This window comes from Hyla sarda, chromosome 1, assembly GCF_029499605.1.
Source record: "Hyla sarda isolate aHylSar1 chromosome 1, aHylSar1.hap1, whole genome shotgun sequence".
Lineage (NCBI taxonomy): Eukaryota > Metazoa > Chordata > Amphibia > Anura > Hylidae > Hyla > Hyla sarda.
In genome coordinates, this window is record NC_079189.1 from 553140462 (window position 1) to 553167220 (window position 26759).

At 44.9% G+C, this 26759-nt stretch overlaps 1 protein-coding gene across 2 annotated transcripts in view; it reads right to left on the reverse strand.

Annotated features, from left to right (window-relative positions):
- The window catches only part of ITGA2 (integrin subunit alpha 2), a 135071-nt gene that overhangs the window by 47829 nt on the left and 60483 nt on the right, over window positions 1-26759 (reverse strand). Inside the window, exons 1-2 of one of the 2 annotated variants that reach the window (XM_056541925.1) lie at window positions 23338-23439; window positions 21749-21872 (exon numbers count right to left, since the gene is read on the reverse strand). Coding sequence is in view for 1 of the 2 variants with exons in the window: in XM_056541896.1 (XP_056397871.1) it covers window positions 21749-21872 (124 nt within the window). In the remaining variant the exon portion in view is untranslated. Of the gene's footprint in view, window positions 1-21748; window positions 21873-23337; window positions 23440-26759 lie in introns of those variants that run through there. The other variant, XM_056541896.1, reaches the window with a different exon arrangement.

The following is a 26759-nucleotide window of genomic DNA, read 5'->3' on the forward strand; positions in this document are numbered from 1 at the left end:
GAGGACAGCAAGTGCAGGACAAGGGTAAGGCTTTAAAGAGGGCAACATACTGAGAGAGTGCCATACAAGGTTATGCTTTATTTTGCAAGACCGGGCAACATTAAAGCCATTCACCTTCTAAGGAAAGGTCTGTTACAGGTCAATGTTAGCTCTGCAAAACAACCTCAAGTCATTGTTCATTTCCCACCTCCTCTACCTGTCCCAGTTAAATTTACTTGTACACATAACTTGCTTGGCATGGCCCCTTGTCTTTACAAGACAATAGTCACCTCCACCATCCTGAGCCAACCCCTCCTACAATACAGTCCCGGGACTTCCACTTCAGTACAGAATTGAACTCTACAGGCTATACAACAGGCCACATGGCAGCCAACGTCTCGCTATTCGCTGGTCACAGTCCTTCCCAGGCAGGGCTGGTGCAAGGATTTTTGCCATCCTAGGCAAAAGCTAATTTTGCCGCCCTCTTGACTCAATCCATTGGCCAAAATTGACACGCCCCATGCTGGCTGAACGAGTGGTTCGGATGTTGGTTGTCTAACTTTCTTGCGGCAGGCAAAGCGCCCCCCCCTTCCCCAATCAAGAGGGCGCTCTAGTCAGCTGCCTATTTTCCTATAGGTAGAGCCGGCCCTGTTCCCAAGCGCACTTTTTATACAGCCCCTGTTAGAGTCGATGTCTCTTTCAGCCTTTCCAAAGCTGACTCTTCCCAGGGCTAATGGTTGTCTTAAATCACCACACCTAAGCAACAGTATCCAAGTACAGCACTCGGCTATTGTAGGCGGATCCATAGAGAATGAATGGTGTGTGTCCAGACCCGTTGCTACATTGAGCTGATAGAGTCGGAACCCCTCATTTTCAAAATCAGGTCAGAGTCCCCATGATCAGATCATGTATCCCCTATCCACTGGAGCTCAAGTCTTGCAGGAACACATGGAAACGAAGTTTCAGCACTTTTTCCACAGCAGGAATACTGTTCCCATTAGTAGGAATTAGAGATGAGCAAAGTTACAGTGATTCGACTCGTCACAAACTTCTCAGCTCGGCGGTTGCTGACTTTAGCCTGCATAAATTAGTTCAGCTTTCAGGTGCTCCGGAGGGCTGGAAATGGTGGATACAGTCCTAAAAGAGTGTCTCCTAGGACTGTATCCACCTTTTCCAGCCCACTGGAGCACCTGAAAGCTGAACTAATTTATGCAGGCTAAAGTCAGCAACTGCCGAGAAGTTCGTGACGAATCGAATCACTGTAACTTCGCTCATATCTAGTAGGAATCCTGCAGGACCAGCCCTTAGATGAAAATCTTTTTTTTGCCAGGACTTGCCCCCTAGTATAAGAATTTAGTCACTGGAATACCTCTTTAAGAGAGAATATAACATTTAAATACAAGCTTCTAAGATGTACAGCTTTTATATGACTCAGCAGAAAGAAGGCCACCATATACTGTAAACTCCTATCAAAGACACAGTTTTGCCCCTAGTGTGAGAAACAGTTATAGCCAAGTCATTTATTTTTCTGAGTGTCTATGTAAAACCCATCAGTGGCACTTCCTTCTGCAATAAATCTCATCTTTATCACAGATCTAGTAGCAAGATGAATGTTGTCATTTCTTTCCCTGTGCGTGTAACATGTTTTACAGAGGAATCCAGATCTAAAACAGATGTACCTATTAACGGTTATTATATGAAAACCTCCTACTTAACTCTAGAGGCAGCTGTATATTTCCTAATAAAAAATTCAGGATATGTAAGGTAACCCATAAAGTGCCAGTGTCTTAAGATGTTCTTCATGGAATGTAGTTGTACAAAATCTTAAAAGTTAACTCCTATCTGGTCATTGGGGTTGGGGTATGGGGTTTCCCACATGGAAACATATTTTTAACAGTTTAATAACTGAACATATATTGGTAAATACATTTAGTTTAAATACCTTTTTGTGGTAGTTTGTGCTTTTATTCTGCTTTTGATGCAAACTGTCTTCTCTGTTGTCTTCATTAGCCCAACTTTGTTTCTGGAGTGCATTTTGTAAAGGACTTCCTGTTCCTGTGGACACTCTAGTCAGGAATTCAGCCAACTCTATCTCTCCCCCGCTATGTGGGAGGAGTTATAGTGAAGAAGGTGTAGTGTGAGGAAGATCTTGTTGGCTAAGTTCCTGGCTAGAGTGCACACAGAAACAGGGAATTTGTTACAGAACGTACACCAGGCAGGCAGTTGGGCTTATGAAGACAATAGAGCAGTTTGCATAAAAAAGCAGAGTAATAGTATGAAAGTCCACGGTTATGTAATAAAATAAAAATTTTACTAAGATATGTGTTAATGTATTAGACAATTGAAAATAATCACCCCTTAAAGATCCCAAGATGTCATACATATTCAACTGTATCTGATTGGTTCTCTGGTATTTCTAACAAACAATGTGTTCAGCTCGGATTGAGTTGTCACTATACAACGAGCAGAAGAAAGAAAGAGAATGGAGTGAGGGACTCTGTTTATACTATTGTTAACTACATTGACTTTAATGTGGCCAGTTAGTATTCTGTTGAGGCTCCTTTATTTGTGGGGACACAAAGTGTACAGTCAGTAAATGGAAATTTCAACAGACCCCCTTACACAACATTTTGGTGCTGAGTACCTTTACATAAGAATGCTTGACCTGTCCGTGTTCCATGATGAAAATGCACATCCGTTGTCTTCTCATGATGTTCACTTACACTATGCAAATGTACCCACAAGATCAGTCGTGGTGTACAGTCGTAGAACACAACCCTGTTCCCATCTTAGCCATTCAACCTTAGATAATAAAAGCGGCACTCCAAGCTCGCTATTAAAGTGTCTTTAATTCACCAATCAAGGTGCAAAGGGGACATTTCAGCCTCATTGTGAGGCTGAAACGTTGCACTTTGCACCTTGATGGGTGAATAAAAGACACTTTAATTGCAAGCTTGGAGTGCAGCTTTTATAATCTGAAATGTTATGGACGGTTTTGGAGTCTGACCCTGAAGAGCAAAGCACCCACCTCTGTCTTGAAGTCATTTCTACAGTGCCGATTTCCCTTTGCTACATTTATATATATATATATATATATATATATATATATATATATATATACCGTATTTATCGGCGTATAACACGCACTTTTTAGGCTAAAATTTTTAGCCTAAAGTCTGTGTGCGTGTTATACGCCGATACACCCCCAGGAAAGGCAGGGGGAGAGAGGCCGTCGCTGCCCGCTTCTCTCCCCCTGCCTTCCCTGGGGTCTAGAGCGCTGCTGTCGGCCCTTTTCACCCCCTGGTTATCGGCGCCGCTGCCCGTTCTGTCCCCCTGACTATCGGTGCCGGCGCCGATAGCCAGGGAGGGAGAAGCGGCGCCGACAGTCAGGGGGAGAGAAGGGGCAGCGGCACCCATTGCCGGCGCCGCTGCCCCGTTGCCTCCCCCCATCCCCGGTGGCATAATTACCTGAGTCCGGTCAGCGCTGCTCCGTTGCTCCAGGCCTCCGTCGTGCGTCCCCGGCGTCATTGCTATGCGCTGAACGGCGCTGCGCTCTGACATCATGCGCCGCGCCGTGCATAGCAATGACGCCGGGGACGCACGACGGAGGCCTGGAGCAGCGCGGACCGGACTCAGGTAATTATGCCACCGGGGATGGGGGGAGGCAACGGGGCAGCGGCGCCGGCAATGGGTGCCGCTGCCCCTTCTCTCCCCCTGGCTGTCGGGGCCGCTTCTCTCTCCCTGGCTATCGGCGCCGGCACCGATAGTCAGGGGGACAGAACGGGCAGCGGCGCCGATAGCCAGGGGGTGAGAAGGGCCAGCAGCAGCGCTCTAGACCCCAGGAAAGGCAGGGGGAGAGAAGCGGGCAGCGACAGCCTCTCTCCCCTGCCTTTCCTGGGGGTATATCGGGGTATACACGCGCACACACACGCACCCTCATTTTTTCATGGATATTTGGGTAAAAAACTTTTTTTACCCAAATATCCGTGGTAAAATGAGGGTGCGTGTTATAGGCCGGTGCGTGGTATACCCCGATAAATACGGTATATATATACACACAGTCATGGCCGTAAATGTTGGCACCCCTGAAATTTTTCAAGAAAAAAAGTATTTGTCAAAGAAAAAGGATTGCAGTAACATATGTTTTGCTATATACATGTTTATTCCCCTTGTGTGTATTGGAACTAAACCAAAAAATGGAGGAAATAAAGCAAATTGGACATAATGTACACCAAACTCCAAAAATGGGCTGGACAAAATTTTTGGCACCCTTAACTTAATATTTGGTTGCACACCCTTTGGAAAAAATAACTGAAATCAGTCGCTTCCTATAATCATCAATAAGCTTCTTACACCTTTCAGCCGGAATGTTGGACGACTCATACTTTGCAAACTGTTCCAGGTCTCTCTTATTGGAAGGGCACCTTTTCCCAACAGCAATTTTAAGATCTCTCCACAGATATTCAATGGGATTTAGATCTGGACTCATTGCTGGCCACTTCAGAACTCTCCAGCGCTTTGTTGCCATCCATTTCTGGGTGCTTTTTGACATATGTTTGGGATCATTGTCCTGCTGGAAGACCCAAGATCTCGGATGCAAACCCAGCTTTCTGACAGTGCGACCCAAAATCCATTGGTAATCCTCAGATTTCATGATGCCTTGCACACATTCAAGGCACCCAGTGCCAGAGGCAGCAAGACAACTCCAAAACATTATTGAACCTCCACCATTTTTCACCGTAGGTACTGTGTTCTTTACATTGTAGGCCTCATTCCATTTTCGGTAAACACTAGAATGATGTGCTTTACCAAAAGCTCTATCTTGGTCTCATCTGTCCGCATTACGTTTTCCCAGAAGGATTTTGGCTTACTCAAGTTCATTTTGGCAAAATGTAGTCTTGCTTTTTTATGTCTCTGTGTCAGCAGTGGGGTCCTCCTGGGTCTCCTGCCATAGCGTTTCAAAAAGTGTGCTAAGAGCCTCAATTTTTTGACCAATGTGTGCTGCTGCAATCCTCTTTTTTGTATAATATATATATATATATATATATATATATATATATATATATATATATATTGCTTTGTTTGTTTTGACCTTACCTACCCTGAACCCCCCCCCCCCCCCCCCCGAGCTTCTGTTGTGCCCTGCTGCTCATCTCTACTTCAAGCTTCTGATATGAGAGGTTAGAGCAGGACCTGCTGGCTTAGCCAATCACTGGCTGAGATGGGACGCTACTGTGGTCAGTGAATGAATGGGTTAGGTAGGTCCTGCTTTGACCTCTCCAGAATCAGAGAGAAGTGATGAGTAGGGGGGACCAGAAGGAGTCACAACAGGAGCTGTGGGGGACTTGGGTAGGTAAATATCATTTCTTTTTTTCAGCAGCCTCAGCAAGATGTAATTTTGTTTTGCATGGGAATACCCCTTTAGATGCGTACCTGAAACTGGAGGTTAATCTTTTTCTGGGTATTAATAATAGATGGCATCTGTCTTCCTTTTAGAGGCGTGATCACTGTCTGCTATTCCCCACACGTGTCAGTGCTTGCTGACCAACAGAAGTGTTACAGTGCTCCAACCCATTTTTGGGGCCTTTGGGGACAAAAAAAGAGCTGAATGGACCCAGAACAGGACGAAGCACAGGGGCAATGTAAATTTACCCAAAAATATTAGCACCACCATAGTGGTCTCTTACAGGCGTCCAAGAGACCATAAGAAATGCTGTAGAATCTCACCAAGGATCTAGTTTGCTTAAAATGACCGCAGAACTTGTACCACTTCTGTTGCTGAAGGTTTTTTACTTGTAAGGCTGCACCAACCACTTGTTTCTTTTTGTCCAGTTGATTCATGGTTCCCAACAATTGCTTGGCTGCTACTCTTTATGGAACCACCTTCTGATCACTCACAGCTACAAGCACTACAAGTCCCAGTCTAATAGGGACACTGCTTCTTAAAGAGAGCAGCTTACATACAATCTGGAATAGCAACAGTACAGTTCCTCTGCTTAACTTAAAGGGGTACTCCCATGGAAAACTTTTTTTTTTTTAAATCAACTGGTGCCAGAAAGTTAAACAGATTTGTAAATCGCTTCTATTAAAAAATCTTAATCCTTCCAGTACTTTTAGGGGCTGTATACTAAAGAGAAATCCAAAAAAGAAATGCATTTCCTCTGATGTCAGGACCACAGTGCTCTCTGCTGACCTCTGCTGTCCATTTTAGGAACTGTCCAAAGCAGCATATGTTTGCTATGGGAATTTTCTCCTGCTCTGGACAGTTCCTAAAATGGACAGCAGAGGTCAGCAGAGAGCACTGTGGTCATGACATCAGAAGAAATGCATTTCTTTTTGGGATTTCACTTTAGTATACAGTCCCTAAAAAGTACTGGAAGGATTAAGATATTTTAATAGATATGATTTACAAATCTATAATAATGGTAACAAAGATTAGGGTCCGGCACCTCACCGTCTCGACGCTTACTGCTAAGAAGCTTGAAATCCATCCATGGGGCAGAGGTAAGTGCGGGAAGCTCAGGAGGCGATTAACCGGTTGATTTCGTGCTTTTGCACAAAATCAACCGGTTAATCGCCTCCTGAGCTTCCCGCACTTACCTCTGCCTCATGGATGGATTTCAAGCTTCTTAGCAGTAAGCGTCGAGACGGTGAGGTTCCGGACCCTTTTCTTTGTTACCATTATTGTTTTGTTTGCATACTTCAGTCCTGGCACCACCGTAACGCAGGAAATTCATTATGAACATGGACTACATATATAGTTTCATATAGTTACATATAGTTAGTAAGGTCGAAAAAAGACATATGTCCATCAAGTTCAACGAGGGAATTGAAGGGTAGGGGTGTGGCGCGATATTGGGGAAGGGATGGGATTTTATATTTCTTCATAAGCATTAATGTTATTTTGTTCCAGGAATGTATCTAATCCTGTTTTAAAGCTGTTAATTTTTCCTGCTGTGACCAGTTCCTGAGGTAGATAAGTTCACAGTTCTCATGGTAAAGAAGGCGTGTCGCCCCTTGAGACTAAACTTTTTCTTCTCCAGATGGAGGGAGTGCCCCCTCGTCCTTTGGGGGGGTTTAACCTGGAACAGTTTTTCTCCATATTTTTTGTATGGGCCATTAATATACTTATATACATTTATCATATCCCCCCTTAAACGTCTCTTCTCAAGACTAATCAATTGTAACTCCTTTACCACTATAGTCTGTCATTTGTTGGACTTCTATAATAGATATTTTGCATTTTTATATACCGTTAGGTGCCACCGCCATTATCTTTTTCTACTTTATATAAGTGTTTGTCACGATGCCGGCTGGCAGGTAGTGGATCCTCTGTGCCAGAGAGGGATTGGCGTGGACCGTGCTAGAGGATCGGTTCTAAGTCACTACTGGTTTTCACCAGAGCCCGCCGCAAAGCGGGATGGTCTTGCTGCGGCGGTAGTGACCAGGTCGTATCCCCTAGCAACGGCTCAACCTCTCTGGCTGCTGAAGATAGGCGCGGTACAAGGGAGTAGACAGAAGCAAGGTCGGACGTAGCAGAAGGTCGGGGCAGGCAGCAAGGATCGTAGTCAGGGGCAACGGCAGAAGGTCTGGAATCACAGGCAAGGAACACACAAGGAACGCTTTCACTGGCACTAGGGCAACAAGATCCGGCGAGGGAGTGAAGGGGAAGTGAGGTGATATAGGGAAGTGCACAGGTGTAAACACTAATTGGAACCACTGCACCAATCAGCGGTGCAGTGGCCCTTTAAATCGCAAAGACCCGGCGCGCGCGCGCCCTAGGGAGCGGGGCCGCGCGCGCCGGGACAGAACTGACGGGGAGCGAGTAAGGTACGGGAGCCGGGGTGCGCATCGCGAGCGGGCGCTACCCGCATCGCGAATCGCATCCCGGCCGGAGGTAGTAACGCAGCGCCCCGGGTCCGTGGAACCGACCGGGGCGCTGCAGTGAGGGAAGTGTAGCGAGCGCTCCGGGGAGGAGCGGGGACCCGGAGCGCTCGGCGTAACAGTACCCCCCCCCTTGGGTCTCCCCCTCTTCTTGGGGCCTGAGAACCTGAGGATCAGACTTTTGTCCAGGATATTGTCCTCAGGTTCCCAGGACCTCTCTTCTGGACCACAACCCTCCCAATCCACTAAAAAAAAAGTTCTTCCCCTGACCTTTTTAGAGGCCAAAATCTCTTTGACAGAGAAGATGTCCGAGGAGCCGGAAACAGGAGTGGGAGGAACAGATTTAGGAGAAAAACGGTTGAGGATGAGAGGTTTAAGAAGAGAGACGTGAAAGGCATTAGGGATACGAAGAGAAGGAGGAAGAAGAAGTTTGTAAGAGACAGGATTAATTTGACACAAAACTTTAAAAGGACCAAGATAGCGTGGTCCCAACTTATAGCTCGGGACACGGAAACGGACATATTTAGCGGAGAGCCATACCTTGTCTCCAGGGGAAAAAATGGGAGGAGCTCTTCTTTTCTTATCTGCGAATCTCTTCATGCGAGAAGAAGCCTGTAAGAGAGAATTTTGGGTCTCTTTCCATATGGTGGAAAGATCACGAGAAATTTCATCCACAGCGGGCAGACCAGAGGGCAAGGGGGTAGGGAGGGGGGGAAGAGGGTGACGGCCGTACACCACGAAAAACGGAGATTTGGAGGAAGATTCAGAGATTCTGAAATTATACGAGAATTCGGCCCAAGGTAGAAGATCTGCCCAGTCATCCTGGCGGGAGGAAACAAAATGTCGTAAATAGTCACCCAAGATCTGGTTAATTCTCTCTACTTGTCCATTGGATTGAGGATGGTATGCAGAAGAAAAATTTAATTTAATCTTGAGTTGTTTACAGAGAGCCCTCCAGAATTTAGACACAAATTGGACGCCTCTATCCGAGACGATCTGTGTAGGCAACCCGTGAAGACGAAAAATGTGTACAAAAAATTGTTTAGCCAACTGAGGCGCTGAAGGAAGACCAGGAAGAGGGATGAAATGTGCCATTTTGGAGAATCGATCAACGACCACCCAAATAACAGTGTTGCCATGGGATGGGGGTAAGTCAGTAATAAAATCCATACCAATCAGAGACCAAGGTTGTTCGGGGACAGGTAGAGGATGAAGAAAACCAGCGGGCTTCTGGCGAGGAGTCTTATCCCGGGCACAGATAGTGCAGGCTCGCACAAAGTCCACCACATCAGTCTCTAGAGTCGGCCACCAATAGAAGCGAGAGATGAGTTGCACAGATTTCTTGATGCCCGCATGACCTGCGAGATGGGAGGAGTGACCCCATTTGAGGATCCCAAGGCGTTGGCGTGGAGAAACAAAGGTCTTTCCTGGAGGAGTTTGCCTGATGGAGGCTGGAGAAGTGGAAATCAGGCAGTCAGGAGGAATGATGTGTTGAGGAGAGAGTTCAATTTCAGAGGCATCTGAGGAACGAGAGAGAGCATCGGCCCTAATGTTTTTATCAGCAGGCCGAAAGTGAATTTCAAAATTAAATCGGGCAAAGAACAGAGACCACCTGGCCTGACGAGGATTCAGCCGTTGGGCAGACTGGAGGTAGGAGAGGTTCTTGTGATCGGTGTAAATAATAACTGGAAATCTTGATCCCTCCAGCAGATGCCTCCATTCCTCAAGTGCTAATTTAATGGCTAGAAGCTCTCGATCCCCGATGGAGTAGTTCCTCTCCGCCGGAGAGAAGGTCCTGGAAAAAAAACCACAAGTAACAGCATGCCCGGAAGAGTTTTTTTGTAGAAGGACAGCTCCAGCTCCCACTGAGGAGGCATCAACCTCCAATAGGAAGGGTTTAGATGGGTCAGGTCTGGAGAGCACGGGAGCCGAAGAAAAGGCAGACTTGAGTCGTTTAAAGGCGTCTTCCGCTTGAGGAGGCCAAGACTTGGGATCGGCATTTTTTTTTGTTAAAGCCACAATAGGAGCCACAATGGTAGAAAAATGTGGAATAAATTGCCTGTAATAATTGGCGAACCCCAAAAAACGTTGGATGGCACGGAGTCCGGAGGGGCGTGGCCAATCTAAGACGGCAGAGAGTTTATCTGGGTCCATTTGTAGTCCCTGGCCAGAGACCAAGTATCCTAGAAAAGGAAGAGATTGGCATTCAAACAGACATTTCTCTATTTTGGCATAGAGTTGATTATCACGAAGTCTCTGAAGAACCATACGGACATGCTGGCGGTGTTCTTCAAGATTGGCAGAAAAAATCAGGATATCGTCCAGATATACAACAACACAGGAGTATAGTAGATCACGAAAAATTTCATTAACAAAGTCTTGGAAGACGGCAGGGGCGTTGCATAGACCAAAGGGCATGACCAGATACTCAAAGTGTCCATCTCTGGTGTTAAATGCCGTTTTCCATTCATCCCCCTCTCTGATGCGGATGAGATTATAAGCACCTCTTAAGTCCAGTTTGGTAAAAATATGGGCACCTTGGAGACGATCAAAGAGTTCAGAGATGAGGGGTAGGGGGTAGCGGTTCTTAACCGTGATTTTATTAAGACCGCGGTAGTCAATGCAAGGACGTAGAGAGCCATCTTTTTTGGACACAAAGAAAAATCCGGCTCCGGCAGGAGAGGAGGATTTACGGATAAAGCCCTTTTTTAAATTTTCTTGGACGTATTCAGACATGGCAAGAGTCTCTGGGACGGACAGAGGATAGATTCTGCCCCGGGGTGGAGTAGTACCCGGGAGGAGGTCAATGGGACAATCATAAGGCCTGTGAGGAGGTAGAGTCTCAGCTTGTTTTTTGCAAAAAACGTCCGCAAAGTCCATATAGGCCTTAGGGAGACCGGTTACATGAGGAAGCACAGGGACACGGCAAGGTTTACTGGGAACCGGTTTTAAGCAGTCCTTGGAACAAGAGGGCCCCCAACTCTTGATCTCCCCAGTGGACCAATCCAGGATTGGGGAATGGAGTTGAAGCCAGGGAAGTCCAAGAAGGATTTCAGAAGTGCAATTGGGGAGGACCAACAGTTCAATCCTCTCGTGATGAGATCCGATGCACATTAGAAGGGGCTCCGTGCGGAAACGTATAGTACAGTCCAATCTTTCATTGTTTACACAATTGATGTAGAGGGGTCTGGCGAGACTGGTCACCGGGATGTTGAACCTGTTGACGAGAGAGGCTAAGATGAAATTTCCTGCAGATCCAGAGTCCAAGAAGGCCACAGCAGAGAAGGAGAAGGCAGAGGCAGACATCCGCACAGGCACAGTAAGACGTGGAGAAGCAGAGTAGACATCAAGGACTGTCTCACCTTTGTGCGGAGTCAGCGGACGTCTTTCCAGGCGGGGAGGACGGATAGGACAATCCTTCAGGAAGTGTTCGGTACTAGCACAGTACAGGCAGAGATTCTCCATGCGGCGTCGTGTCCTCTCTTGGGGTGTCAGGCGAGACCGGTCGACCTGCATAGCCTCCACGGCGGGAGGCACAGGAACAGATTGCAGGGGACCAGAGGAGAGAGGAGCCGGGGAGAAGAAACGCCTCGTGCGAACAGAGTCCATATCCTGGCGGAGCTCCTGACGCCGTTCGGAAAAACGCATGTCAATGCGAGTGGCAAGATGGATGAGTTCATGTAGGTTAGCAGGGATTTCTCGTGCGGCCAGAACATCTTTAATGTTGCTGGATAGGCCTTTTTTAAAGGTCGCGCAGAGTGCCTCATTATTCCAGGATAATTCTGAAGCAAGGGTACGGAACTGTACGGCATACTCGCCAACGGAAGAATTACCCTGGACCAGGTTCAACAGGGCAGTCTCAGCAGAAGAGGCTCGGGCAGGTTCCTCAAAGACACTTCGAATTTCCGAGAAGAAGGAGTGTACAGAGGCAGTGACGGGGTCATTGCGGTCCCAGAGCGGTGTGGCCCAAGCCAGGGCTTTTCCAGACAGCAGGCTGACTACGAAAGCCACCTTAGACCTTTCAGTGGGGAACTGGTCCGACATCATCTCCAAGTGTAATGAACATTGGGAAAGAAAGCCACGGCAAAACTTAGAGTCCCCATCAAATTTATCCGGCAAGGATAGTCGTATTCCAGAAGCGGCCACTCGCTGCGGAGGAGGTACAGGAGCTGGCGGAGGAGATGATTGCTGGAGCTGTGGTAGTAACTGTTGTAGCATAACAGTCAGTTGAGACAGCTGTTGGCCTTGTTGCGCAATCTGTTGTGACTGCTGGGCGACCACCGTGGTGAGGTCAGCGACAACTGGCAGAGGAACTTCAGCGGGATCCATGGCCGGATCTACTGTCACGATGCCGGCTGGCAGGTAGTGGATCCTCTGTGCCAGAGAGGGATTGGCGTGGACCGTGCTAGAGGATCGGTTCTAAGTCACTACTGGTTTTCACCAGAGCCCGCCGCAAAGCGGGATGGTCTTGCTGCGGCGGTAGTGACCAGGTCGTATCCCCTAGCAACGGCTCAACCTCTCTGGCTGCTGAAGATAGGCGCGGTACAAGGGAGTAGACAGAAGCAAGGTCGGACGTAGCAGAAGGTCGGGGCAGGCAGCAAGGATCGTAGTCAGGGGCAACGGCAGAAGGTCTGGAATCACAGGCAAGGAACACACAAGGAACGCTTTCACTGGCACTAGGGCAACAAGATCCGGCGAGGGAGTGAAGGGGAAGTGAGGTGATATAGGGAAGTGCACAGGTGTAAACACTAATTGGAACCACTGCACCAATCAGCGGTGCAGTGGCCCTTTAAATCGCAAAGACCCGGCGCGCGCGCGCCCTAGGGAGCGGGGCCGCGCGCGCCGGGACAGAACTGACGGGGAGCGAGTAAGGTACGGGAGCCGGGGTGCGCATCGCGAGCGGGCGCTACCCGCATCGCGAATCGCATCCCGGCCGGAGGTAGTAACGCAGCGCCCCGGGTCCGTGGAACCGACCGGGGCGCTGCAGTGAGGGAAGTGTAGCGAGCGCTCCGGGGAGGAGCGGGGACCCGGAGCGCTCGGCGTAACAGTGTTATTTACAAATCTGTTTAACTTTCTGGCACCAGTTGATTTAAAAAAACATTTTTCCACGGGAGTGCCCCTTTAAAATTTTTGTTTAAATATAAAAAAAATTTTTTAACAGCACAGAGTCCCAAAAGACTACTTGATATCATCCTAATCCTAACAACGTGTTTGCCCCAAGTCTAGGATGATATGTGTTTTTTGTCACGCAGTAGCTCAGCATTGCCTATATGCCTCCAACAACATAATACATTTCATCTTGTATAAGCAAATATACGCACTTAATGTAACATCCTGTCATGTATTAGTACTGTACATCTAAATAATCTAACCCAACATTTCCAGTTATTCCAGTGACGTTCCTTTTCACCAGATTGTGTACATTTACTGTTTATGGTTTAAAGTTTTTGTTTAATAAAAATCCTGATGAATGTGTGTATGTGAATGTAGTTTTTTTTTTTTTTCAAATAACCTCATGCATTAGGAGCAAATGTGTTAATAACTCTAGAGATTATAAACCACAAACAGATAATGTAAACAGCTTCCTATAATAAATGACTTGGGGGCACGGGGCCTCATGCACATTGCTATATTAATGAAATCATTTTGTATAGGGCCATCATAGGGTTCATACTCATTTCATTTAGAAGCTTTCCGTTTTATTTTTTATTTTTTTTTCTGGGTTTCATTTAAATCTGACATAAATGTCATATGGAATGCTTCTGGGACAAGAAAAGGCTGTGTAACTCTGGGCATCTACCCTTAGAGTCCATTCACAAAACTGACTTTCCAAGCCAAATTTTGCTTGGAAATTCTAGTGCAGTGGTCTTCAACCTGCGGACCTCCAGATGTTGCAAAACTACAACTCCCAGCATGCTGGGAGTTGTAGTTTTGCAACATCTGGAGGTCCGCAAGTTGGAGACCACTGTTCCAGTGTAACAGCCTTCTATTGCTTTCAATGGGATTCTGCTACACCGTGTACACTGCAGAATATCTTCGGCAAAATTTTCAGAAATTCTGGATTCCGGGCTTCACGGAAAGAATGTGTGGTGTTCCGGTACAGTATTGCATACAGTACCTAGTGTAGAGGTCCCCAAAGTCAGAGTAACTACGTTCAGGTAGGGTTCCTCAGGTGGGACAGCCCCTAGTCGCCTCTCCTAGAGTTTATCTTTAACAATAATATATGTATACATTTAATAATTATATATGTTCTATAGTAATGTATAGTACTTACCTTGTTCAGTGTCGCAGGACCTTCGTTCTTGTGACGATGCTAGTAACCTCTATGGTATGTTGTAGGACCTTAAGAGGTCCTTGGGTCACGTGTTACCCACAAATCTCTGTAATGGTGATTGATATCAGTATGGACCAAGTAGCGTTAGTCCAGCCCCTGCCCATATAAGGGAGCTGCGTCCAATTATCGCTCTCTTGGGTTGCTGCTCTCGTGGATGCCGGACTAACAGGACGGTGTGCTACGCAACTTTCAAAGACACGCTAGGCCTCAAAACCTACGGCCTCAGCAGAACCAAAAATCGTGAGTTCAAGTCTAATTCCTGTTAATGCTAGTGTGACTACTGGACCGCAACTAATTCCCCTAAATCCAGTGGAACAGCGCAATAGACTAAAAGACTCTTTATGCTAAAGTCCCAACCATTGTCAATCTCCAAAGGAAGCTGTTGTTATGCTAAGAGACTGTTATGTTAATGAAGTGTACAGAAAATCTTCAGTAAAAGGAAAAGCTTTATTGAGGAGCCCTCACCCTGGCCTCATGAATAGCAAGGGTTAACAAGCACCCTTTAATTACCACACAGCTACACTCCCTATACCCTACACTCCCCAGGATAACACAAATGGAAAAGGAATTCTGTGCAGACAGCATTGCTGTAAATGGGGACGCTGCATGTTTGTGCGATCATGACCAACTGCGCTGCACATAGAGTCTCCTCCTGGAGTGTCTCTAGGCATAAATTCCATAGTGTGAATGAGCCCTTAGAGTAGATTTTGTACATCTTAGACTCTTTTCACATTACATTTTTGCAGGTGTATGGCAAACATATGCAACATATATACATGTGGATTCTGTTGTGGAATTTACCATGGAACATCCTCATCAATATCTGCATTTAAAATATACAGATTTTTCAGCTGAATTTACCACTGTGTATTTACTGTTAGCAATATTTGGCAACAATATGTAGATCCAACACAGTTCAGTCACAAATCAGTCACATCTTGGCTTTCATACCTTACCGAGCTCTGGTTACATGAAAGCTGAGCTGTGATTGGTTGCTATGGGCAAATCACTCCAGTTTTGTCTTGTTTAAAGAGGTACTACCATGCTGACAACGTATCCCCTATCTAAAGGTTAGTGGATAAGTTGCCTGCTCGCGTGGGGTCCCGCCTCTGGGGACCCCCGCGATCTCGCACGTAGCACCCCGCTCTCATCAGGCCCTGGAGCGAACATCCGATCCGGGTCTGATGACGGGGCCTGTGATCGTGACGTCACAGATCCGCCCCCATGTGATGTGACGCTCCTCCCCTCAATGCAAGTCTATGGCAGGGGGCGAGACAGCTGTCTCGCCCCCTGCCATAGACTTGCATTGAGGAGTGGATCGTGACATCACATGGGGGTGGAGCCGTGACGTCACGATACTCCGGCCCCGTAATTGGCAGTCATCAGACCCGGAGTGATGTTCGCTCCGGGGCCTGATGACAGCGGGGTGCTGTGTGCGAGATAGCGGGGGTCCCCAGCGGCGGGACCCCGCGCGATCAGGCAACTTATCCCCTATCCTTTAGATAGGGGATAAGTTGTGAGCACGGTGGTACCTACGTGTATTCTTCTGCCTATGGTATTAATGGTGATATGACATTAGACTACTACTCAAATGAAACAACCTCCAGGCTCTTCCTCTTATGAGGAATGCCAAGGCCTGAACAAAAAATAGGAGGAGACCTTCTCTATTTGCACCACTGAATCAGCCTATATGATGTTCTGCAGCATCCTCATCAAATATGCTGTATTCAATGCACTTTACATTACACATCTGATCCCACTACCTTGTAGAGGAATTGTCATAGATTATTCTTAACGCAGATGATAAATGATCATTTTATACTGTATGACAGCAGGTAGAAGGCAGAATTGTAGCTGTAATCATAGGCACAGGTTGTGTTATGTCACTGACTCTAAAGCTTCGTGCAGCTGTTATACTGTCCAGACTTGGGAAAATTATAATTTTAGAACAAGATGGAATGAAAGTAAAATAAAGGGGTACTCCCCTGGAAAACATTTTTTTTTTTTTTTTATCAACTGGTGCCAGAAAGTTAAACAGATTTGTAAATTACTTCTATTTAAAATTTGTAATCCTTCCAGTACTTATCAGCTGCAATATGCTCCACAGGAAGTTCTTTTCTTTTTGAATTACCTTTCTGTCTGACCACAGTGCTCTCTGCTGACACCTCTGTCCATTTTAGGAACTGTCCGGAGCAGGATACGTTTGCTATGGGGATTTGCTCCTACTCTGGAAAGTTCCTAAAATGGACAGAGGTGTCAGCAGAGAGCACTGTGGTCAGACAGAAAGGAAATAAAAAGAAGGACTTCCACTGGAACATACAGCAGCTGATAAGTACTGGAAGGGTGAGAATTTATAAATAGAAGTAACTTACAAATCTCAAGGAAGAATTATACTTGTGTATCGGCGCACATAAAAGGAACACCCATATGGGAATAATAAAGTTTATTCCCATATGGGTGTTCCTTTTATGTGCGCCGATACACAAGTATAATTCTTCCTTGAGTTCACACTATTTTTGGGCCTTAGCCAGGACCCATATTGCTGTATCTTGGCTGCCTAAAAGGGAACCATCCCTGCGCCAGTGATTATAGACTTTTAACTTACAAATCTATTTAACTTTCTGGCACCAGTTTATTTAAAAAACAAATGTTTCCAGTGGAGTACCCCTTTAAGAAAGCAGACAGATTCAAGAACAGTTACTTAATATTAAACCATAATTATAAGATTTACATGTTATATCCTAGTACTTTTAGTACTTTGTAGGGCCGGCCAGAGATATAGGCAGAGGAAGGCAGAGAGGAGGGGGTTTAGGCATATGAAACATATGATGTTAGTGTAATGCTACATTCGAGAAATTTATATAAGCTGTTGATGCCTTTATTTTGCTAAAAAGCCCAGAGTGTCAAAGAGGTGTGACCAAGGGTCCGCTGCAACGCCTCTCCCTTGTAATGCCATGCCTGCTCCCTCTTTGATAGACAAACTTTTCATACTTGTCAAAGACGATATGTGTTAACATTCTGTTTTAGTACGGATTGAGTTTTCCTTCTTTAAAGTGTACCTGCAGGTAACTTTTCAGAATACAGTCTCACTTACAGATGTAGCTATGGTTATCTTGAGTGTGTTAAAGGGGTTATCCAGGAAAAAACCTTTTTTCTTATATATCAATTGGCTCCAGAAAGTTAAACAGATTTGTAAATTACTTCTATTAAAAAATATTAATCCTTTCAGTACTTATGAGCTTCTGAAGTTAAGGTTGTTCTTTTCTGTCTTAGTGCTCTCTGATGACACCTGTCTCGGGCACCGTCCAGTTTAGAAGCAAATCCCCATAGCAAACCTCTTCTAAACTGGGCGGTTCCCGAGACACGTGTCATCAGAGAGCACTTAGACAGAAAAGAACAACCTTAACTTCAGAAGCTCATAAGTACTGAAAGGATTAAGATTTTTTAATAGAAGTATTTTACAAATCTGTTTAACTTTCTGGAGCCAGTTGATATATAAAAAAAAGTTTTTTTCCTGGAATACCCATTTAAAACGGTTATCCAGGGAAAAACTTTTTTTATATCTCAACTGACTACAGAAAGTTAAACAGATTTGTATCGCCATTTTATGCTAGGGACGTTAGGGACCCACTCTGAATAGGTGGCCTTGACGTGGCGAGTGGGCTTGTACTTTTTGATCAAAAATGTATACTGACAACCTGTTAGTTTTTGATATTGTGCTGAGAAGCAATCAGATCATTATACAAGATTGTAGATGTGCGCCATGTCTGTATTCTACTCGAATTCAGATTTGTAAATTACTTCTATTAAAAAAATCTTAACCCTTTAAGGACCCAGGCTTTTTCCGTTTTTTCATTTTCAATTTTTCCTCCTTAACTTTAAAAAATCATAAAAATCATAAAAAATCTATATGATGGCTTATTTTTTGCGTCACTAATTCTTCTTTGTAATGACATTAGTCATTTTACCAAAAAATCTACGGTGAAACGGGAAAAAAATCAATGTGCGACAAAATTTATGAAAAAACACTATTTTATAAGTTTTGGGGGCTTCTGTTTTCACGCAGTACATTTTTCGGCAAAAATTACACCTTATTTTTATTCTGTAGGTCAATATGGTTAAAATGATACTCTACCTGTATAGGTCTGATTTTGTATCACTTCAGAAAAAAATCATGAATACATGCAGGAAAATTTATACGTTTAAAATTGTCATTTTCGGAGCCCTATAACTTTTTTATTTTTCTGTGTTCAGGGCGCTATGAGGGCTCATTTTTTGCGCCGTGATCTGAAGTTTTTAGCAGTACTATTTTTGTTCTGATCAGACTTTTTGATTGATCACTTTTTATTCACTTTTTTGTGGTATAAAAAGTGATAAAAAATGCGCTATTTTGGACTTTGTAATTTTTTTGCTCGTACGCAATTGAACGTGCGGTTTAAAAAGCGGTATATTTTTATAATTCGGACATTTCCACCCGCGGCGATACCACATATGTTTATTTTCATTTTTATTTGCACTGTTTTTTTTTTATTCTTGGAAATGCCGGGTGATTCAAACTTTTATTAGGGGAAGGGATAATTGAAAGGGTTAACGATTTTTTTTACACTTTTCTTATGCAATATTATATCCCCCAGTGGGGCCTATAACATTGCATTTACTGATCTTTTACACTGATTGATCCATCTCCATAGGAATGGATCAATCAGTGTTTTCGGTGATTGAATGCTCAAGCCTGGATCTCAGGCTTGAAGCATTCATTCGGCGATCGGACAGCGCAGGAGAAGGTAAGAAGACCTCCTCCTGTGCTACAGCTGTTCGGGATGCCGCGATTATACCGCAGCGATCCCGAACAGCTCCCTGAGCTAGCCGGGCACTTTTACTTTCGTTTTTAGCCACGCGGCTCAGCTTTGAGCGCGCGGCTAAAGGGTTAATAGCGCACGGCACCGCGATCAGTGCCGCGCGCTCTTAGAGGCGGGTCCCTGCTTCACTATGACGCCGGGCCCGCCGCGACATGATGCGGCAGGGTCACCTTGTGACCCTGCATTATATCGCAGGACCGGGACTTAGGGCGTAAGTTTACACCCTGGGTCCTTAACAGGTTAATCCTTTCAGTTCAGTACTTATGAGCTGCTGAAGTTGAGTTGTTATTTTCTGTCTAAGTGCTCTTTGATGACACCTGTCTCGAGAACTGTCTAGAGAAGAAGCAAATCCCCATAGCAAACCTCTTCTACTCTGTGCAGTTCCTGAGACAAGCAGAGATGTCAGCAGAGAGCACTGTTGTCAGACAGAATAGAACAACTCAACTTCAGCAGCTTAATTATTAGAAGGATTATGATTTTTTAATTGAAGTAATTTACAAATCTGTTTAACTTTCTGGAGCCAGTTGATAGGTAATTGAGGAGCAATGTTAAACTCAGGTTTTGTGTTCTGTAACTAGTTAGGACAACCTACTTCAATATCATGACATGTCAGGAATCAAGAGGAGGCACACACCAGATGATGTATGTTTATTTTATATTTAATTTTTTAACCAGTTTTCTGCTCTGCTTTGCTTTTTCTCTTGCATTTCTAGTTTCCAATTGTCCTTGCTACTGGGTGTAGACAAGCTGCTATAATGATAATATAACCCATAGAAGAGGGGATCTTAAATCCTATAAACATTCTTACAAGCAGCAGCATGGAGACATTATAGAGCAGTCCTGAGCACTGTAAACTGTGAATCCATCACTGGGGTGAGAATATTCAAAATAAGCAGCAGCCCTGTCTTCTCCTCTGTTTTTGTCTCTCTCCAGCGATGTTCCCCTCTCTTTTTGTAAGCAGATGTAAGCTGATATTTTAGTTCGACCTAGACTAAAGCAGTTTGTTCAAAATGAAAGGTGCAGAATGAGGGAAGGAGGGCAGGAAAGAAGTCTGAAGTAGAGAAATAGCCTATGTAACATATGTAACAGGGCCACTATTGAGCTGCCAATGTTGCCATATGCCTAAATACATATTGAGATACAACTTAAGGAAAATTAATTGACGGGATTGCATCTCTACAAGAGGAGACTAAAAACTCTAAGGCTATGTTTACATGGGGAATGCTCGCATGGAAAATCTCCGTGCGCACATTCCCCTGAAAGCAGAGCACTTAGAAATGCGCCATCTCAGATGGCAATGCATTTCCGTGTGGAATCTGCAGAAAGAATAGACATGTCTATTCTTTCTGTGAACACTGGGATTTAAAGGGGTTATCCAGGAAAAAACTTTTTTTTATATACATATAAACTGACTCCAGAAAGTTAAACAGATTTGTAAAAATCTTAATCCTTTCAGTACTTATGAGCCGCTGAAGTTGAGTTGTTCTTTTCTGTCTAAGTGCTCTCTGATGACACCTGTCTTGGTCCAGAGCAGAAGCAAATCCCCATAGCAAACCTCTTCTACTCTGTGCAGTTCCTAAGACAAGCAGAGATGTCAGCAGAGAGCTCTGTTACCAGACAGAAAAGAACAACTAAACTTCAGCAGCTGCTAATTATTGGATTTTTTTAATAGAAGTAATTTACAAATCTGTTTACATTTCTGGAGCCAGTTGATATTAAGAAAACATTTTTTTTCCCCTGGAATACCCCTTTAAAATTCTGCTTTGTGAACAGCACAGCAGAATCCCATTGAAATCAATGGGACTCTGCTGCTGTGGAATCTCCGCACGCAAATTCCATTGTGTGAACATAGCTTAAGCCCCTTTCCTTAAAGGGGTACTCTGGTGAAAACCTTTTTTCTTTTAAATCAACTGGTGGCAGAAAGTTAAACATATTTGTAAATTACTTCTATTAAAAAATCTTAATCCTTCCAGTACTTATTAGCTGCTTAATGCTACAGAGGAAATTCCTTTATTTTTGGAACACTGATGACATCACGAGCACAGCGCTCTCTGCTGACACCTCTGTCCATTTTAGCAACCATGCATAGCAGATGCATAGCAGATGCATAGCAGATGCATAGCAAATGTATGCTAAGGGCAGAATGGTGGCTCAGTGGTTAGCACTGCTGCCTTGCAGTGCTGGGGACTTGGGTTCAAATCCCACTAAGGACAACAATAAATAAAGTGTTATTATTATTATAATAACGTCAGCAGAGAGAACTTTGCTCATGATGTCATCAGAGAGCATTCCAAAAAGAAAAGAATTTCCTCTGTAGTATTCAGCAGCTAATAAGTACAGGAAGGATTAAGATTTTTTAATAGAAGTAATTTACAAATATGTAACTTTCTGCCACCAGTTGATTTAAAAGAAAAAAGGTTTTCACCGGAGTACCCCTTTAACTAGGCCCCACTTCTCAAAAGGAGAGCCTTAATTTGAGTGCTTTAACACTTTAATTTCTAGGGTTATTAGTTCATAATTTTCTTGATGTAGCATATGGTGGTTCATTATGCAATGTGGCACCAGAATATATGATTCCAATAAAAAGGAATCACACCCAGTGCTGTACATCCTGTACTTGTATGAAGTCAATAAAATGACATATTACATAACGTGACGGTACATGTTATTACAGGTATGGCTTCATGCTCACCAGTCTCCATCCTGATTGCTGAACTGCTGTACGGCATAACCGAATTGTACACCTGGTGGTCCCGAAAATATTTTATTCCCTGATAGTCCGACATTGTAGGAGATGCAGAATTTCAAAAAGGCACCTAAAAATAAAAAAAAATTTAAAAATTGAGTAATGGCATCAAAGTAACAAACTAAATAATGTATCGATTGTATCCACAATGGGTTTATAATTATAATGCATAAATAGTTAGGGTTTAAAAGTAATTGAACCAGGCAAATGACCATATTTTACTCCAAGGCGTAGTACACTTTTTGCTTTGAGGATGTTCATTTAGCCACACGTTTTCATAGCAATGGCTGCTGCAGTGAAAATGTAATATTACAATGCCTTTCAAACTGCTTGGTGTTTTTCCCTAAAGCGGTTTTTCCCAACCAGGGTGCCTTCAGCTGTTGCAAAACTACATCTCCCAGCATGCCCGGACAGCCTCTGGCTGTCCGGGCATGCTGAAAGTTGTAGTTTTGCAACAGCTGGGGATACCCTGGTTGGGAAACACTGCCTTAGAGCATTGTTTCTTAAAAGAAAACACAATACCCTAAAGGGATACCATATGGTGATGCCATATAGTCAAATGGTAACTTGAAGCTTTTGGGTCTCAATGCAAACACAGGATAGGGGATATTTGAAAGAAGAGATCGCAGACGGCACTCACGGAAACAGCAAGAATTTTTATTCGGGATCGCTGGTCCACGCAACAACAACGACAGGTAAGTCGACCGGTTTCGCGCCTCTGTGTAGCGCGAAACCGGTCGACTTACCTGTCGTTGTTGTTGCGTGGACCAGCGATCCCGAATAAAAATTCTTGCTGTTTCCGTGAGTGCCGTCTGCGATCTCTTCTTTCAAGTTTCCCACGCTTATGCTTATGGCGGACTGAGCACCGGATTTGTGGCAGCTGGACGTGAAGGTGCAGTGATCCAGTAACTCCGGCAGAATCGTGAGTGCGGCAGTGCCGACTTTTCTCCTTCTCCATGTGTTCGATAGGATAGGGGATATGTGTCAGATCATGGGGGTCCCAGCGGGGGAACTCCAGAACTCTACTCGCTGAATGCTTTGGCCACTACCTTCTGAGACATACTAGTCTCAGTGTTGACGACCCACTCAGCCAATTACCAGCTGCTTATATGTCTCACCTTTTCTGGTGATTGGCTGAGTAGGCTGTGGCTGTCAAGACTAGTACGTCTTGAAAGATGAGGCCGGCTCAATGGGGAAAGATGGGCCTGCTTCAGGAGATTAGGGGGGTTAAAGTGGTTAGACCTCCCACAATCAGACACTTATCTCTTATTAGCTGGATAACCTCTTTAACAGGGCCACCACCTGCTTTGCTCCATTTATAATACTGGTATCTTCTTTTGTGTCAGAGGAGCCATTGGACCTTTTAACCTTTTACACCAACAAGGCCCGTGTGTGACTGCTACCTCTGCATCCCCTATACTGATGCCTCTGCCTACAGCTTTGTATTTTGCTTCAGTAGAGAAAAACAATCTTGTTTGTATTCAAATGCTAAAAATCCATTCACACATAGTCCTACACAGCTAGTAAATATATACCGTATATACTTGAGTAATTGCTTCAGGCATATTAGGTGAGGAGGGGGGAGGGGGGTTGGTCGGGCCGTCCATCTTCGGTGGTGAACTGGTCCAGGACGTCCGTTATGGATGTCTGCTGCGCACGGACATTCCTGCGAGGCAGCGTCAATGCAGCGTCACTAGTCCGGGGCTGACCCGGAGCGGAGAAGAGGGCCTCCCGGTGAAGATGGCCTGGGCTCACCCTCTCCATTGATATGCGGACGGTCCCTGCAGCTACTAGGCAACAGGAAAGGACTGAGAGAGCAACAACTGGGGAGGTGAGTAGACAACGAAAGGGGGGGGGGTCTGGATGATGACAGGGGGGATATTGACAGGGGTGATGATGACAGGGGGGATATTGACAGGGGGTGATGATGACAGGGGGGATGATGACAGGGGAGGTCTGGATGATAACAGGGGGGGTTGACAGGGGGGTCTGGATGATGACAGGGTGGGGGGTGACGGATGATGACAAGGGGGGGATGATGGATGATGACAGGGGGGATGTTGTATTTCCCACCCTAGGCTTATACTCGAGTTAATAAGTTTTCCTAGATTTTTGGGGTGAAATCAGGAGCCTTGGCTTATACTCAATTATATACGGTAAGTAATATAGCAGAGATGTTATGTTAAATGTATTATTGATGTAAAAAAATACATGGGGGGAAATGTATCAAAACTTGTCAAGAGGAAAAGTTGCTGAGTTCCCTTTAGCAACCAATCAGTTCGCTTCTTTCATTTCTCAGAGACCTCTTCAAAAATGAAAGAAGCAATCTGATTGGTTGCTATGGGCAACTCAGCAATTTTTTTCTCTGGACATGTTTTGATAAATCTCTCCCCCCCCCATGGACTTTGCATTGCATCGTCTGGAAGCAGCTGGACCTATTTTTTTTCTTTTCTTACACACGCATATACATGTAATATAATACCTACACTCTTCCCTCTGAATATTATAAAGAAGAACCAAATAGAAAAATGGTAACAAAACTCCTATAACAATAACTCCTACAATTGTCACCACAACCAATAAACAATGATTGCAAAAATCTATAAATGTTATTGAATTTGGTTTAACTATTCAATAAAATGTATAGATTTTTGCAATCATTGTTTATTGGTTGTTATTATTATACACGCATATACATGAAAGGGGTTTCATTCACAGTGGTGCTATGTTAACGCACAGGAATTGCACACTTGATTTAATACCTCATGACACAACATAGCAGAATGCGTAAAAGCATGTACAAACTTTTTTCCCGCATGCTTGTTTGAAACACTTCTTTAAAAAGGTTTGGTTCGTCTTTGAACCCCAGTTAGCCTTCGTACATGGATAACATCCATATAAAACGTAGCCCAGAACAACATTCATAATTCTGTTGGCTGTGATAAGAAAAGTAAAAATCTCATCTAAACTACAACACAGTGTGATAGATCATTTTACCTTAGGCACCTTTCACACTACCGTAGTGACACGGTAGTGTAATGGCCGCCGTGGAGAATGACGGGAGAATAAATACTGCTTATGCCGTCTTTTTCTCCCACTACTTCCGCTGAAAAACAGCGGCACCTGACAAGAGTGGGGCAGTTGTCCAGTTTTAAAAAAAAAATGAAAGAAGCAATCTGGTTGCTATGGGCAGCTCCACCACTCTTCCTCTACACAGGTTTTGATAAATGGGGCCCTATGGGACAGTTCCTTCTTTAAATGGCAAAGTGTCTCTAAGTGTATACATAACTATTCAAAATAGTGCCCAACTACCGTATTTTTGGCCGTATAAGATGCACTTTTTCTTCCCCAAAACCGGGGGAGGAAAAGTTGGTGCGTCTTATAAGGCGAAAACACACCTATCAACATCAACGGCGGGGACCCGCGGCTAATACAGGACACCACTGATCACGGTGATGCCCTGTATTAACCCTTCAGACATGGCGATCAAAGCTGACCGCCGCGTCTGAAGCGAAAATAACACTAACCCGGCTCAGCCGGGCTGTTCGGGACCGAACACCTTACAGGACACCGGGAGGGACCTTACCTGCCTCCTCGGTGACTGCTCCTCGCCGGTATCCCCTGCATGGCCGGCACTCTCCTTCGTCGTCATCACGTCTTCACGCACGCCATCCCATCATCCAATAGGAGAGGCGTGCGTAGCAGCCAACGGCTGTCCGGGCATGCTGGGAGTTGTAGTTTTGCAACATCTGAAGGCCCGCTGGTTGAAGATCACTGTCCTATACTTTACATTGTATTTGGTTCAGAATCTTTATTTTCTAGATTTTTATCCTATAAAATTAGGTGCGTCTTATATGCCGGAAAATACGGTATATGTTCCATTAGGTATGGCGCCCAAAGAAGAGTTAAAGTCATTGGCTACATAATACTTCAATTATAATTGACTAAATAACAAGGCTATGCAGAATAAAAAATTACTTTACTGTACAGTACTAAGTGGCAATGTCACACAACCTATATACAGTGGTCCCTCAACATACGATGGTAATTCGTTCCAAACGAGCCATCGTTTGTCGAATCCATCGTATGTTGAGGGATTCGTTCAATGTAAAGTATAGGAAGCTGTACTCACCTGTCCCTGCCCCTCGAGATGGTGTCCCCGGGCCTCCACTGGGCTCTCCGCTGTCTTCTCCGGTTCTCCGCTGTTTTCTCCGGTCCTCTGCTTTCTTCCGCAAGGCCTTACTGGGCCTGCGTAGTGATGTCATTACACGGCTGCGTACGCCATTCCTATTGGATGACGTGCGCAGCAGCGTATTGACGTCATCGGAGAGGGCCGAGAAGACACCGGAAGACCAGTGCTGGACCCGGAGGGCACCCCGGAGCATCGTGGAGGGGTAAGTAATACTTACCGCACCACACGGGGAACATTAAGCTGCTATCCGGCAGCAGCTTAAGCATTTGGCGCTGCCGGATAGCACTTAATGCGATGGCCCCGACATAAAAAAGCATTGTATGTCGATGCTGACATCGACATGCGATGGTCTCTGAGAGGCCATCGTATGTCGATTTGATCATATGTCGGGGCCATCGTAGGTCGGGGGGTCACTGTACTACCATACAGTGCCGAAAGAATACCATTCAACAATCACTAAATAACAACTCCATACATAAAGTAATCTATAAACGGGCCAAATGTTTCTGGCGTGGAAATTCAAATTCCAGTGTCCGCAGAAAAAAAAGTAATGTCCATTCCTCCTGCGGACGCCACACGGAATACATTGCCGACTATGAGGCGGCGCATTCCCATGCGGTCCTAGTGCTGGCATATCATGTCGGCGCTCGCGGTCTGCAGAATGTCCGCAATGAAATTTTATGTGCGGACATTCTGACGGTTAAGGCCCAACCGGCCTAGAAATGTGTGAACTTATTAACCATTTGAAAACATTATAGAAATATA